Source organism: Lampetra fluviatilis, chromosome 48 (genome assembly GCF_964198595.1).
Source record: "Lampetra fluviatilis chromosome 48, kcLamFluv1.1, whole genome shotgun sequence".
NCBI classification, from domain to species: Eukaryota; Metazoa; Chordata; class Hyperoartia; order Petromyzontiformes; family Petromyzontidae; genus Lampetra; species Lampetra fluviatilis.
The window spans coordinates 4,860,044-4,875,344 of NC_136322.1; the positions used below are offsets into that span (position 1 = coordinate 4,860,044).

The 15,301-nt window shown below is 48.4% G+C and overlaps 1 protein-coding gene across 3 annotated transcripts in view; it reads left to right on the forward strand.

The window, feature by feature from the left end:
• The window catches only part of LOC144948278 (acyl-CoA 6-desaturase-like), a 58,927-nt gene that overhangs the window by 43,419 nt on the left and 207 nt on the right, over nt 1–15,301 (forward strand). The window contains exons 12-14 of one of the 3 annotated variants that reach the window (XR_013640129.1): nt 698–764; nt 2,746–2,827; nt 13,714–13,956. Coding sequence is in view for 1 of the 3 variants with exons in the window: in XM_078877709.1 (XP_078733835.1) it covers nt 698–776 (79 nt within the window). In the remaining 2 variants the exon portion in view is untranslated. Of the gene's footprint in view, nt 1–697; nt 802–2,745; nt 2,828–13,713; nt 13,957–15,301 lie in introns of those variants that run through there. The other 2 variants (XR_013640128.1, XM_078877709.1) reach the window with 2 other exon arrangements.

Consider the following 15,301-nt stretch of genomic DNA (forward strand, 5'->3'; position numbering starts at 1 on the left):
AGTCATGGAGGCAATTGATTATGGTTCAGTCGACGATGCTGATGATGTTGATGATGGTGGTGTGTAGGTGATAGCTCCACAATGGAGGCAATTGATGATGGTGGTGTGTAGGTAATAGCTCAATAATGGAGGCAAATTGATGATGGCCGAGTAGACGATGCTGATGATGATGTTGATGGTGGTGGTGTGTAGGTAATAATTCAGTCATGGAGGCAATTGATTATGGTTCAGTCGACGATGCTGATGATGTTGATGATGGTGGTGTGTAGGTAATAGCTCCATAATGCAGGCAAATCATGATGATGGTGTGTAGGTAATAGCTCAATAATGGAGGCAAATTGATGATGGCCGAGCAGACGATGCTGATGATGATGTTGATGATGGTGGTGTGTAGGTAATATTTCAGTCATGGAGGCGAATTAATTATGGCTCAGTAAACGATGCAGCTGGTGAGGAATGTAGGTAAAAGTTCACCACACACACACACGACCACACCACCCTCATGTCACCATGACCGCAAGTAGCCACGGGGCTCGCTCGTGACGCCCGATCATCCGACCGAGTCTGCCGACGGCTCGCGCTCTCTAGTTCCCTCTCTCTAGCGCTCTCTCTCTCTCTCCCCTCCCCTCCCCTTGACTCGCAGTAACCTCTCGTTTCTATTCTCCTCCCCTCCCTCCTCCCTCTCCTCCCCCTCCAGCCCTGCGTCGTCTCACGCAGCGCTCACGCCATCGGCTCGTCACGCATCGTCTGCCCCTGCCGCCCGGGTCTCAAGATAGCGATGTTGTGGTTAAGGGTGGAGGTGGTGGGGGGGATGGAGGGGGGCAGTGGTTAGCGCGCTACTGCAGAACGAACCCGGCGACCCCTATAAATGCGAGTCGAGAAGCACGCCTTCAGAGTTTTTCGATTATTTGGCTGCTGCTATAATTTTTTTTACCACGTGATGATGATCATCATCATGATGATGGCGATGATGATATCAGCCACGTGGTGATGATCATCATGATGATGATAATGATGATCATCATGATGATGGTGATGATATCAGACACGTGGTGATGATCATCATCATGATGATGATATCAACCACGTGGTGATGATCATCATGATGATGATAATCATGATGATGGCAATGATGATATCAGCCACGTGGTATAATCATGACGATGATGATAATGATAATGGCGATGACGATATGGTGATGATCATCATCATGATGATGATGATATCAGCGCGAGGTTGAGCTGCAATCATTTGTGATGAAAAATAAGCTACACGGCTCGCTGGGGACTTACGCCTGGTAAAATAACAACAATAGTTGAGTTTACTTCGCGTGTTTTCGTTAAGTGATGTGTTCACCTTCACCATACTTTGCACTACTATCGTATTTACGAGTATTGTGTTTGTTTAACACGAACGGCTTTCTGCGACCAAAATTATTCATACTGGTAGGAACCACCTGGTTCCACCAGCCCACAGGGGATTATTGTGTCCGTCCGTCCGTCGTGAATCCAAAAATGGGAGGGGTCGGGCTGGGTGGAGAGGGGAGGGTGGGGAGGGGCTGGGTGGGGAGGGTGGGGACGGGCTGGGTGGGGAGGGGAGGGTGGGCAGGGGCTGGGTGGGGAGGGTGGGGCTGGGTGGGGGGTGGGAGGGGTGGGGCTGGGTGGGGAGGGGTTGGTCACCCCGTGGTGCCCTTATAAAACTCAACGTTTAACCTACTCACGCCGGCTTGTGCCCGCCCTCACAGTCGGCCATATTTGCGGAATACACCACGCCGCCGTTGACCCTGGCCATTGACCGAGCAACCCAACGTTCCTACCAGCTCCCTCCGCAGGAATGTGTTAAAAGTCGCTGTGGATTAGGTCGTGTGAGTCTAAATGTTGTGTCGTAACCCTCCACCACCAAACACAGCCAAGTGAGGTTGATCACGTAAACAAGACGCCAATTCGTTTACGACTTCATCCCGCCGGTATGTTGGAGAGTAAACACCACTACAGCGTTTACAATTATAGTCTTAATTTTGGAGCTATCGTGACTGCAGGAATTATTCTTTGTTTCTTTCGGTTAAGTCACGTCTAAAGATAAAATAATAAATTAAACGTCGTAATATACTATTATTTTAATTTATTATTTTATCTTTAGACGTGACTTAACCGAAAGAAACAAAGTACAATTATAGTGTAGTGTGTAGGGTAGTGTTGTTGATGTTGCTGATGTTGTTGATGATGTTGTTTATATGTTGCTGATGTTGTTGATGATGTTATTGGTGTCGTTGTTGTTGATGATATTATTGCTGATGTTGCTGGTGATGTTGATGTTATTGATGTTTGTTGATGTTGTTGATGGTGTGGATTGTGTTGATGTCTGTCGATGTTTGTCGATGTTGTTGATGTTGTTGTTGATGTTGTTGTTGATGTTGATGTTATTGATTTTTGTTGATGATGCTGATGGTGTTGATTGTGTTGATGTTTGTCGATGTTGCTGATGTTCATGTTTTTTTATATTGTTGATGTTGTTGATATTGCTGATTATGTTGCTGTTGATGTTGCTGCTGATGCTATCGATGTTTGTTGATGTTGGTGGTGTTGATGTTGTTGATGATGCTGTTGCTGATGATGTTGCCGATGCTGTTGCTGATGATGTTGCTGATGATGCTGTTGCTGACGTCGTTGTTGTTGTTGATGTTGTTGTTGATGTTGTTGTTGATGTTGTTGTTGATGTTGTTGTTGATGTTTATGCCGCAAACAGGTGGCTGCGGTGCTCGTCCTCACATGAAGCTGCTCGGGCCGACAACCGCGACGAGGAGGAGAGGCGAGGATGAGGATGAGAGGTGAGGATCCGATTCTCCACCCGCTCCGGCTCGTTGCTCTCGACAAAAGGAGCGCACCGCTCTCCGTCTCAAATTCACCAACTCGGCAAACATCCCCCCCCCACACCCTCCACCGGCCAATAATTCACTATGTAACACGATTATTTTCTTCCCGGGTAGTAAGTGTTATTCTCGAATTGCTTATGAATCAAAAATACGGAAAATGGCTGTCGTTCCCCCACAAACTTCGTTTTTGCGACCGGGACTTTCTGTGAAGGAATGACGCAAATGCACGCGTTTTCTCCCTGACAATAGGTGCATTTCAAAATATCAATGTCTTTATTCTTGGTTCTTTCGGTAAAGTCACGTAGAAGGGAAATAATAAAATAATAAAAATTTAACATTATAAAATAATATGAATATGCTAAATTCCTCTGTTGATATGTAAACTCCTTTATCACGACGCTCTCTTCCTCCCACCCAGCTGAAAATACGCTGCCAAGCTTAGCGGTGTTCATGGGATGCTGTCTTTCCGACAGCTCTGTTCTTCACCTGAGGAGGGCTGCTTGCGTTGTGGCCAAAACGTCGTGAGGGTTTTTATTATGTTTTATTTATATTATTTTATTATTTCCCTTCTACGTGACTTTACCGAAAGAACCAAGAATATGAATCCCTGCAGTCACGAAAGCTTTAAATCGAGAAATCAATGTCATGCTCACGAAAGCAAAGTGGGGAGGGGCTGGTCACCCCGTGGTGCCCTTATAAAACTCAACGTTTAACCTACTCACGCCGGCTTGTGCCCGCCCTCACAGTCGGCCATATTTGCGGAATACACCACGCCGCCGTTGACCCTGGCCATTGACCGAGCAACCCAACGTTCCTACCAGCTCCCTCCGCAGGAATGTGTTTTTTAGCAGGCAAGGCTCCACTGAGCTACTGTGTAGTCATTCTTTGTCAGAAGCGACCTGGCCACGAACGATCGCAGCTCAATCGATTTGATTATCGTCATCATTATCGTCGCGTGAGAATGCATAGCAGCAGCCGAATACTCCGAACGCGTGGCGATGTCGATTCTTAACGTGGAGGGGAAAGCCGGAGGACCCGGAGACAAAAATCCACACGACCACGGGGAGAGAGATACACGAAAATTACAAATAAACAACAGCAGGCTTCAGAGTCAGGATTTAACCCACGGCCTCTTGTATACCAGGCGGGGTAGTTAACATCTCCTAGCCACCGTGATGATGATGAGCGAGAGAGACGCGGACTCCACATTTCCAGCAGCAGGCATCGTCAGGGTCGGGATCGAACCCACGACCTCCTGCACACCAGGCGAGGTAGTCGACATCTCCTAGCCACCGTGATGATGATGATGAGAGAGAGAGACGCAGACTCCACATATACAGCAGCAGCAGGCATCGTCAGGGTCGGGTTCGAACCCACGACCTCCTGCATACCAGGCGAGGTAGTTAACATCTCCTAGCCACCGTGATGATGATGAGAGAGAGAGAGACGCAGACTCCACATAGACAACAGCAGCGGGCATCGTCAGGGTCGGGTTCGAACCCACGACCTCTTGCACACCAGGCGAGGTAGTTAACATATCCTAGCCACCGTGATGATGATGAGAGAGGGAGACGCAGACTCCACATATACAGCAGCAGCGGGCATCGTCAGGGTCGGGTTCTAACCCACGACCTCGTGCACACCAGGCGAGGTAGTCAACATCTCCTTGCCACCCGGGGGTGGGGGGGGGGTGCCCTCAATAATCACCAACCGTGTGCGGGAATCGAATTCGACTCCCCGCAAGTCAGGGGTCATCGCGTGCGCCCCCCCCACTAACCCCTTGGGGCCCTTCTCAAACTCGCACCGCGCGTTCCACGCTCGATCAACCTTCCACCCAGAGACAGCGAGCTCCCCCCGTACGTCAAGAGGTGGTCTGCCGATGTTTATACAAACACAGATAAGGCGGTTTCCACGTTGCTGTGTTGGTTGTTCTCCTGCACACCCTCCCCCCACCCCTGCTTCTCACCCTCCAACTGCCGGAGTGAAAGCCGTCGCTCATTTTTCCTTTTTTCTTCTTTATTTTTTTATCCATTTTTTTACGATCAGAGGAAACAAGAAGATGCTCGGTGTAGTCGGCACTTTGCTTCGTTCATCATTTAGTTTTTTTTGTTTTTTTTATGCTTTGCTTTATGTAAACCCCCCCCCCTCTCTGCCCCCTCTCTCTCTCTCGCTCTCCCTCTCTCTTTTTTTTCCGCTATTGTTTCTGAACCAGCAGCTCGCTCAGGGGGCCAGGTTCCATTTAGTACGTACGCATGGAGGTGGGCAAGGGAGTGGGGGGGTTAACCCAAATGCATACGCTTGCGTATGGGGGGGTCTACTGACAATGTACGTACGCATATGAAACGGTGAGGGGGGGGGGGAAGCTTCGATAATTATTATTTATCTACATTGGCCTTCAAATGAGTCAGATAGTCCGGCGACGGATTATCTGTTTGCTTAAACACGTGAATATGATTAATCCTTGATCGTTTCTGCGTGGATTAAATATCGGCCGTTCTATAGGATTCGGGGGGGGCGGGGGGCGGGGGTTGCATTAGGCGTACGTACGCAGGTGGGGGGTGTAAAAAATACGCGTGCGTACAGGGAGCGGGGAAAGGGGTCAAGTTTTTGCAGATTTTGGCGTGCGTTCTCAATGGATGGCCCCCCAGGTCCCTATCCTCAAGACGCCCTGTGTGCGGTGAGATGCACCGACGCACGGCGAGAACGCACCACGCGACACAATGAACAACGCCTCTCTGCTGCTGTACTGCCATCTACTGGCAGAGCAGTGGCGGGTATGGCTCCTGGTCGGCTCCCACCCACGGGGTAGAAGGGAAGGGAGCGAGATGGAACAGATGGAGATTAGTCCACACTCTCTGCTGCCATCTACTGGCAGAGTGGTGGCGGGCACGGCTACTCGTCGGCTCCCACCCACGGGGTAGAAGGGAAGGGAGCGAGATGGGACAGATGGAGATTAGTCCACACTTTCTGCTGCTGTGCTGTCATCTACTGGCAGAGGAGTGGGGGGCACGGCTACTCGTCGGCTCCCACCCACGGGGTAGAAGGGAAGGGAGCGAGATGGGACAGATGGAGATTAGTCCACACTCTTTGCTGCTCTGCTGCCATCTACTGGAAGGGCAGTGGGGGTACGGCTCCTCGTCGGCTCCCACCAAGGCCGTAATTATAATAGATATTGGGGGGGGGGACACATCCTCCCCCCAATATTAAAATATGCTAAATATGCCCCCCCATATTTTGCTATAAAAATTAATTGCTGGGTGGGGAGGGGTGGGTGGGGAGGGGCTGGGTGGGGCTGGGTGGGGGTGGGGCTGGGTGGGGAGGGTGGGGAGGGGCTGGGTGGAGAGGGTAGGGCTGGGTGGGGGGTGGGAGGGGTGGGGCTGGGTGGTGAGGGGCTGGTCACCCCGTGGTGCCCTTATAAAACTCAACGTTTAACCTACTCACGCCGGCTTGTGCCCGCCCTCACAGTCGGCCATATTTGCGGAATACACCACGCCGCCGTTGACCCTGGCCATTGACCGAGCAACCCAACGTTCCTACCAGCTCCCTCCGCAGGAATGTGTTTGTTGCTGCTGCTTCTGCTGACGATGTTGGTCGTGGTGGACTACCGCCCTCTGCTGGTGCGATAGTTGATGCTGCGCCCTGCTCGCCTGGGTACTGCGAGTCGCGGTCAACTCCGCAGACAATTTGAGGAGGGGCGTGGGGGAGAGACTTAAGGGGGTTGTTAAAACCGTTTTTTTTAGTAATCACTCGTAACCGATAACCGCTTGGACGTAAATCGGTTTACGCACATCCGAGGTATATGGCGACTAACACAACGCTGCGACTGTTGGGACGAAGGCACGGAGATGCTGCAAGCGGGTGGTTAAAACCGGTTTGGGGCCGTCCATAAATGACGTCACGCACCTAGGGGGGGGGTTGAGAAATGTGACGTCACATCAAAATGCGCAACTTTAAATAAATATAGACGACACATTCTACTTAATTAAATAGACTTCTTAATACATGTTTTCTCCTACAACATCAGAGTGCATCGCCACATTAACAACGCACTACAATGACAATAGTTTAAAGCGATTTGAAGCATGTTTTATTTTTTTGGGGGGGGGGGGGGGCAGAGGTTTGTGACGTCATATTTGAGGGGGGGGGTCTGACTTTTGTGACGCCGTGTGACGAGGGGGGGGGGGTTAAAAATCGTCCAAAATCGCGTGACGTCATTTATGGACGGCCCCTATGGTATAGTGTAGTGGAAGGCCTTCGCCATGCAGTCAACATTGGGGGGACCAAATCTTCTAGGGGGTCTGGGCCCCCCCCCCCCAGGAAAAAAAAACAAATTTGAAAACGATTTCCTGCCATTTCCTGCGTATAATATAAAAAAAATTCACTAACACGTGGGATGGACTTTTTTTTTACAATAATGTCTAATAGTGTATTGAATTACATTGCTCTGTTTTTGTGTATTTTTTAAAAAATCTTATCTTGTTTCATTGTATGTAATGACAGAGATTAGGGACCATAACCAACAATCGCTATTCGCCACTAAGTGGCGATGACGTCATGTGCACCTTGAGGCCACGTGAAGTGTCGAACGCCCGCTGGAAGGAGGTCACGGGGCAGACCCAGCAGGTGCCACGGGTCGACTGACTGAGATGACCATAACCACAATAATAAAAACAGACATCAATGCATTGTGAGATGAAGACAAGTCCAGATTCTGTGGCAAAGGTTTAGCAAATTGTTGCTTTTATTTACATATTTACAAGTAAACTTGGGTGGGCAGGAGGGACGTTTGCTCTGCTCTGCACTCCTCTCCTATCTTCTCTCCAGCCCACTCTCTCGTCCTCTTCTCTGGTCCTATCTTCTACTCTCTTCTCCAGCCATCTCTTTTCCTCTCCCCTGCTCTGCAGTCATTTCTGCTCCTTTCCTCTGCTCTCCTCTCCCATCCTCTCACCTCCTCTCCAGGCAATGACGAGCGTTTTGACTTGTCATTCTTCAAGCAAAGGGCCCAAAAGGCATTTTTGCGCTTATCGTTGACACCCATTAAAGATTGCCATATTCCATCAAGGTCCAGTCTGTCCAGTTTCTCCTCTGGTGCACGTGACACAGGGCCACATTATTCAGCCTCGAAGATCTAAACCATGCCTTAAGCCTCTTCAGGGCACTAAAACTTCATCCCAGGCACGACCAGCAGAAGTCTTACTAAAGCTTCCACATGATTGAAGAGACCTCTCACCTCTGGCACCATTTCTCTAATAACGCTAGCAACATCTGAGCTCATTATGAGACCTCCTTTGCCAGTAGCAAGACATAGTAGTAGGTTTTTACCCTTTATTGCCAACAAAACTGACACCTTTATACAAGGGATCATGTTTGCATTAACCACAACACTTGCGGTCAAAATCCAAAACAAAAACACAACTCTGATAATGTATGCACTGTCCTTGAAATTGATTGGTCCATACCCGAGACAGCTTTTCTTAGAGCCTAGTCTCACATGGTGTTGCACCTGCAGTAGTTTTGAATTTAATTCAGGATACTCGTCCATCATCTTGTCCACGTCTCCGCATAGCAGCAATTCTTTTCAAGCTGCTGCTGCTTGTGGAATCCAGCTTGATCAAACACTCTCTATGAATTGAGTATGAACTGTGTCCAAGGCGTTGTAGAATTGGGCTCTGTACAAAGACTGGGCCTCCGGCTGGATATGGGCCGTAGCCTGAACGGTGTAACGCTCTGTAGGTTTGCGGATATGAGGCATCTGAATAGGTTGTAGGTCCAACTTTGTTGCCATAGCAGTTGCTTTTGCGAACAAAACATCAAAGTGATCCTCCGTTCGCTTACCCTGCATGCTTGTTTTGACATGGTTCACAGCCTCCAACATGCCTGAAACAGTCTGTTTCCTAAGCTGCAGGGAGGTGTTCAGGCACTCCAAATCCCCCATCAGGTATTCAGCCATTGCAAGGCCGAGCACAGTGTTCCCTTTTAGAAATGTTCCATGAAGACCATTGGCCTTAGTTGAAGTGTCAGATGAGCTGCACGATGCCATTTCTTCAAGGGATGTCAGCACTGACTCATACTGGCTGAAAACTGAGCGGATGGCAGGGGTGCAGATAGGTTTCAACGAGTTGAAACCATGCTCTAATTTTGCGATTTCCTGGAAAATCACCTTGAACTTGCCAGATTGATTAAAGACGCCCCCCAATTAATGCACCAGATCCATTGATTACACTGGTCAACACACTTTTTCTGGCATAAGGTATTCCAACGGTTTTAAGGTAATTTTGGGGTTCTGATTCCAAATCTGGCATCAGTTTTTGTCTATCACATCAGGTTTTTGAGATATCAAATATTGCATTTTCAATAAAAACTGCGGAAGAAAATTATCCTAAAAACACAGCACCATATTTTAACACTAAAGCAGTCACTGACTCGCAACAACTTGCAATCATAAGTGACAAAGATAATTTCGGGTAAAATCAATGAAAATGGGGTATGCCGATAGCATAAAATGAGATGTGATAGAGCAAATATGAGATCAGATTTGGAATCAGCACCCTGAAATTAGTCTAAAACAGCTGCAAAAGTTCTGGCCAGAATTTTTTTTGTTGACCAGTGTTATCTTACTAGTGGAGAGGCTACACAGGCAGCATGCGTAACTAAGTTCACGCAGTGTGGACCACAGCGACAATACATCGCCAGCGGTTGTTCTTTCCTTCAAATGGCTTGCACCCCCTGCAATCGTCCAGCCATATTTGTGGCACCGTCATAGCTTTGTCCTCGAAGTTGGGACGGAGGAAGGCCTAGACCAGGGGTCGGCAACCTACGGCTCCGGAGCCGCATGCGGCTCTTTGCGGGCTGCATCTTGACGATATGTACGTATGTACAGTATGTACATAGATGCATTGCGGCTCTTGAAATACTGAATTTTGTACCGAATTGGAAAGAAATGGCTCTTCTTGTTATTTTGGTTGCCGACCCCTGGCCTAGACGCATCATCACACCAAATGCCATCTTGGCTATATTTTGCCCTGTCGTTGTTGACACTTCGTAGAGTTCCAGGAATTCGTCCTTCGGTTGGAGATCTGCATCTACAAAGCACAAACATATTGACTCCTGCTCAACTCCTGATATATCCTGGGTGCCATTAATGATAGGTGCGAACTGCACCACTGGCATTGATGTTATTTCCGACACAATTTATTTGACGATTGTATTGCCCACCAGCTTCAAAATTTCGTTTTGCATTTGGGGACTGGTGAAATCAAAGTGACCTTTCAGCCAGGTGGTCAGCTCTGCATCGCCCTCTGCCTTGTACTTTAGAAGCTGGCTGAAATTCCCACTCTCCTTATCAACGCCTCGAAAATCCAGACCTTGCCGTGCCAAGTATTTCACATCCCCCAACAATCTTCATGAGATTTATACTCGCTTGTTGCCGCTGTCTTTCAAGCTCACGTGAAAGTTGCACATTAACAGGTTTTGGCTCCTGAATCCGAGTCATCGCAGCTAATTTGTGCCACTGGCTGTCTTTATGCGCACTAAATTTCCCCAGTGCCTTCATCCTATTTTGAAAGCCAGTCTTGACAAAAGCTGAATCTGCTTTTGACGCAAGTTTAGACTTTTGTGTTGCAAGTACAATAGAAACAGAGGACCCCCTTTAAGGAGGTGATGTAATAGAGCCAAGTATAATCTTTAAACCATTTCTCCTGAAAGTAGAGTGTCCTATTTGGTAGGGTTTGACTAGGTATGACATTAACATTTGGCTGATTTGGGCGAGGTCCAAGCTCATCCTCTCCCTCTCCTGCACCTTTATGTTTGCTTGTCTGTCTGCTCTCTCTCTCTGTCTGTCATTGTCTCAAACTCACTCTCCCTGCTTGATTGTATTATCTGAAAAAACACACGAGAAGCCATACTTTGAGGAATATCTCAGCTTAAATTAACATTAGGATTCGACTGTAGTGCATAGTAGTGTAGTGTATAGTGTAGTGTATAGTGCAATGTATAGTGTATAGCAAACCTGTCAACCACGTATCAGTGACCTAACCTATTGCAGACCAATTAATGGTCACCCATTTTCCCTTATAAATCTCAACGTTCACCCTACAAAGTTCGATCATAAACGGCTGTACACCGTATGGACCTGAAAACTCAATTCCCTGTATAAGAATACGGGGTAAGCCATATGGGTTGACAGGTATAGTATGGTGTAATGTATAGTGTAGTGTATAGTGTAGTGTATAGTGTAGTGTATAGTGTCGTGTATAATAGTGTAGTGTATAGTGTAGTGTATAGTGTAGTTTATAGTAGTGTATAGTAGTGTATAGTGTAGTGTATAGTGTAGTGTACAGTGTAATGTATAGTAGTGTAGTGTATAGTGTAGTGTATAGTGTAGTAGTGCAGTGTATAGTGTAGTGTATAGTGTCGTGTATAGTGTCGTGTATAGTGTAGTGTATAGTGTAGTCTATAGTGTAGTGTATAGTAGTGCAGTGTATAGTGTCGTGTATAGTGTAGTGTATAGTGTAGTCTATAGTGTAGTGTATAGCAGAGGTGGGACAAAGTCATTGTTATGCAAGTCCAAGTCGAGTCGCAAGTCATCAAATTCATGACTCGAGTCTGACTCGAGTCCAAGTCACATGACTCGAGTCCACACCTCAGAGGTGGGACAAAGTCATTGTTATGCAAGTCCAAGTCGAGTCGCAAGTCATCAAATTCATGACTCGAGTCTGACTCGAGTCCAAGTCACATGACTCGAGTCCACACCTCAGAGGTGGGACAAAGTCATTGTTATGCAAGTCCAAGTCGAGTCGCAAGTCATCAAATTCATGACTCGAGTCTGACTCGAGTCCAAGTCACATGACTCGAGTCCACACCTCTGGTGTATAGTAGTGCAGTGTATAGTGTCGTGTATAGTGTAGTGTATAGTGTAGTGTATAGTAGTGCCCTCCCTTATCAGAGACCAATTCAGACCTTAACGGTCACCTAGTGCCCCTTATAAACCTCAGCGTTCATCCTACAAAGTCCCATCACAAACGGCTGTACGCCGCATGGACCTCAATGTACAAGAATACGGGGTAAACCACGTGGGTTGACAGCTATGCAATCGTCGCATTGGGTGTCATCACCATCATCATCATCGTCAACAATCAATCATTGCCGGGTGAATGGCGTCCTGGAAACAACAAACGCACCGACACGCGCTTACATTTTCACGTTCAATTTTAATGCTGCATAACAAAGGCAAAGCTCTACCCCCCTCATCGGTATAGCCTCAACTTTCCTGTGGGGCAAGTGCCGCGAGCGAGCACCACCCGACGCAGAACGGCACGGTGGCACGCGCGGTGAATCGGCGTGCGGGAAGTGATGAACAACCACGTCCGGCCGCCTTTGTCTCTCCCCAGTGATGACGATGTTTACTAAACACCACCACCACCGCCGAACGCACCAGGTGCTCGTTTGAGGCCGAGTCGACCTAGGGGAGTCCCAAGGAGCGGTTCAGATAAGCGCTATCACTGATGTCGGTAGTGGCCGTGAGCGGGGATCGAACTTGAGCGAGCGGGTTCAATAGCGCGGCGTGCTAACCACTGCGCCACCACTCCCCCACCCCACACACACACACACAGAGGCATCGCAGTTCGAATCCCAGCGGTCGCTAGTTAACATCTCGCCACGGTGGCGAGGAGATGTGAACTACCTCACCTGGGACGCAGAAATTCGTGCGTTCGATCCCGACCCTGACGATGCCTGCTGCTGTATTTTTGTGTGTGGCTGGGAGATGTTAACTACCTCGCCTGGTACACAGGAGGTCGTGGGTTCGATCCCGACCCTGACGATGCCTGCTGCTGTATATTTGTGTGCGGCTGGGAGATGTTGACTACCTCGCCTGGTACGCAGGAGGTCATGGTTTCGATCCCGACCCTGAAGATGCCTGCTGCTGTATATTTGTGTGTGGCTAGGAGATGTTGACTACCTCGCTTGGTAGACAGGAGGTCGTGGGTTCGATCCTGACCCTGACGCCGATCTCGGGGGGGAATGCCTCCGGGGCCGGTTAAGATGTTCGCTGCTCTCCACTGCCCTAGTTGTCCTTCGGGAATCGAGCCGGGATGCAAACTCGGGGCTCCAGTGGACTTGCTCTATATTGATTCTAGATTTGAAGCTTTCGTGACTGCAAGGATTCATATTATTAGGTTTTTTCGGTAAAGTCACGTAGGTAAAAATGTAAAATTAATAAAAATAAAATAAAAAATAAAATAAAAATCACGACTTTTCGGAGGCAACACAAGCTTCCGTCTTCAGGTGGAACCGTCACAGCACGATTGCTGTATCAAGTAAGATAAATTCCAAGAAAACAGTCCTTGCATATATACTGGTTGAGGGTGGGAGGAGCGTGCTTCAGCCGCACCGAACCTCACAAAAATAATATTCAGGGCCCACCTTGGCTCCTCCCACCCTCAACCAGTATATATACAAGGACTGTTTTCTTGGAATTTCTCTTACTTGATACAGCTGTCGTGCTGTGACGGTTCCACCTGAAGACGGAAGCTTGTGTTGCCTCCGAAACGTCGTGATTTGTATTTTATTTTTTATCTTACTTTTATTAATTTTAATGTTTAACCTACGTGACTTTACCGAAAAAATCTAAGAATATGCTCCATACTGCACAACCGCTCCCAAAGTGATGCACACAAAAGGAAAGATCCACTCCGCCGCCCACCCCGTATAGCCTCTTAACAGAATGTCGGGGCAAGTGCTGTTATTAGCGAGTAGCAGCACCTATGAAGGCGACCGGCACTGTGGCACACAAGGTGTGGTGGGTGGCCAGCACTACGCCCTGCCGCCTTTGTCTCCCCCAGTGATGACGATGTTTACTACGCACCAGGCACTAATTTGAGGCTGAGACGACCTAAGGGAGGGCCAGGACCCGGTACAGATAATCACAACCGTGGTTGGTGGCGGCCGTGGAAGGGAATTGAACTCGGCAGGCCTGGTTCGTAGCGCAGCGCGTTAACCACTGCACCACAACTCCCCATGTGATATGCAAACTCCCACATGCACATGGGTGCTAGACTCTAACCTTGACCAGGCTCTAACCTAAACCCTCTAACCCTTTGCAGCACCGGCCCAAGGTAATAACTAAATGAACTTTTTTTATTTGACCAGGTAAGGCCCACTACTAAGCTGTGTAGCTGCTTTTCAAAAAGGGCCTGACTTTCACAAATGATAGCTTAACGATTTAGCCGATATCATCATCGTCATCACGTGGAGATGTCAAGCAGCAGCCGAATACTATAGACGCGTGGTGACGTTGGTTCTGAATGTGGAGGGGAAAACCGGAGGACCCAGAAAAGAAATCCACTCGACCACAGGGTTGGGGTTGTGATAGGGGAAGTGATAGGGGTCATGATAAGGATTCGGGTAATGGTGGGGTTGGTGATGTTGACTACCTCGCCTGGTATACATGAGGTTGTGGGTTCGATCCCGACCCTGACGCCTGCTGCTGTATTTCTCCTTCTCTCTCTCATCATCATCACGGTGGCTAGGAGATGTTGACTACCTCGCCTGGTATACAGGAGGTTGTGGGTTCGATCCCGACCCTGACGCCTGCTGCTGCATTTCTCTTTCTCTCTCTCATCATCATCACGGTGGCTAGGAGATGTTGACTACCTCGCCTGGTATACAGGAGGTTGTGGGTTCGATCCCGACCCTGACGCCTGCTGCTGCATTTCTCTTTCTCTCTCTCATCATCATCACGGTGGCTAGGAGATGTTTACTACCTCGCCAGGTATACAGGAGGCTGTGGGTTCGATCCCGACCCTGACACTTGCTCTACATTTCTCTCTCTCTCATCATCATCATCACAATGGCTAGGAGACGTTGACTACCTCCCCTTGTATACAGGAGGCTGTGGGTTCGATCCCGACCCTGACGCCTGCTGTATATTTCTATCACTCTCTCCCCGTAGTTCGCGTGGATATTTCTCTGGGTCCTTAAGTTATTTCCACTCCACGTTTAGAAGCGACGTCGCCACGCGTTTAAGAGTTATTTGTCTGCTGCAAGGAATGTCCACGTGATGACGACGATGATATCAGCCACTCGGTTGAGCCGCTACCATTTGCGATAGCCGGGGCCGTCCATAGATGACGTCACGTAATTTTGTGACGATTTTTGACCCACCCCTCGTCACACGGCGTCACAAAAAGTAAGACCCCCCCCTCAAATATGACGTCACAAAGCTCTGCCCCCCCCCCACAAACAAAAAAGTAAAACATGCTTCAAATCGCTTTAAACTATTCTCATTGTAGTGCGTATTTAATGTGGCGCTGCACTCTGATGTTGTAGGAGAAAACATTGCTCAAAAGTCGATTTAATTAAGTAGAACCTGTTGTCTATATTTATTTAAAGTTGCGCATTTTGATGCGACGTCACATTTCGCAAACACCA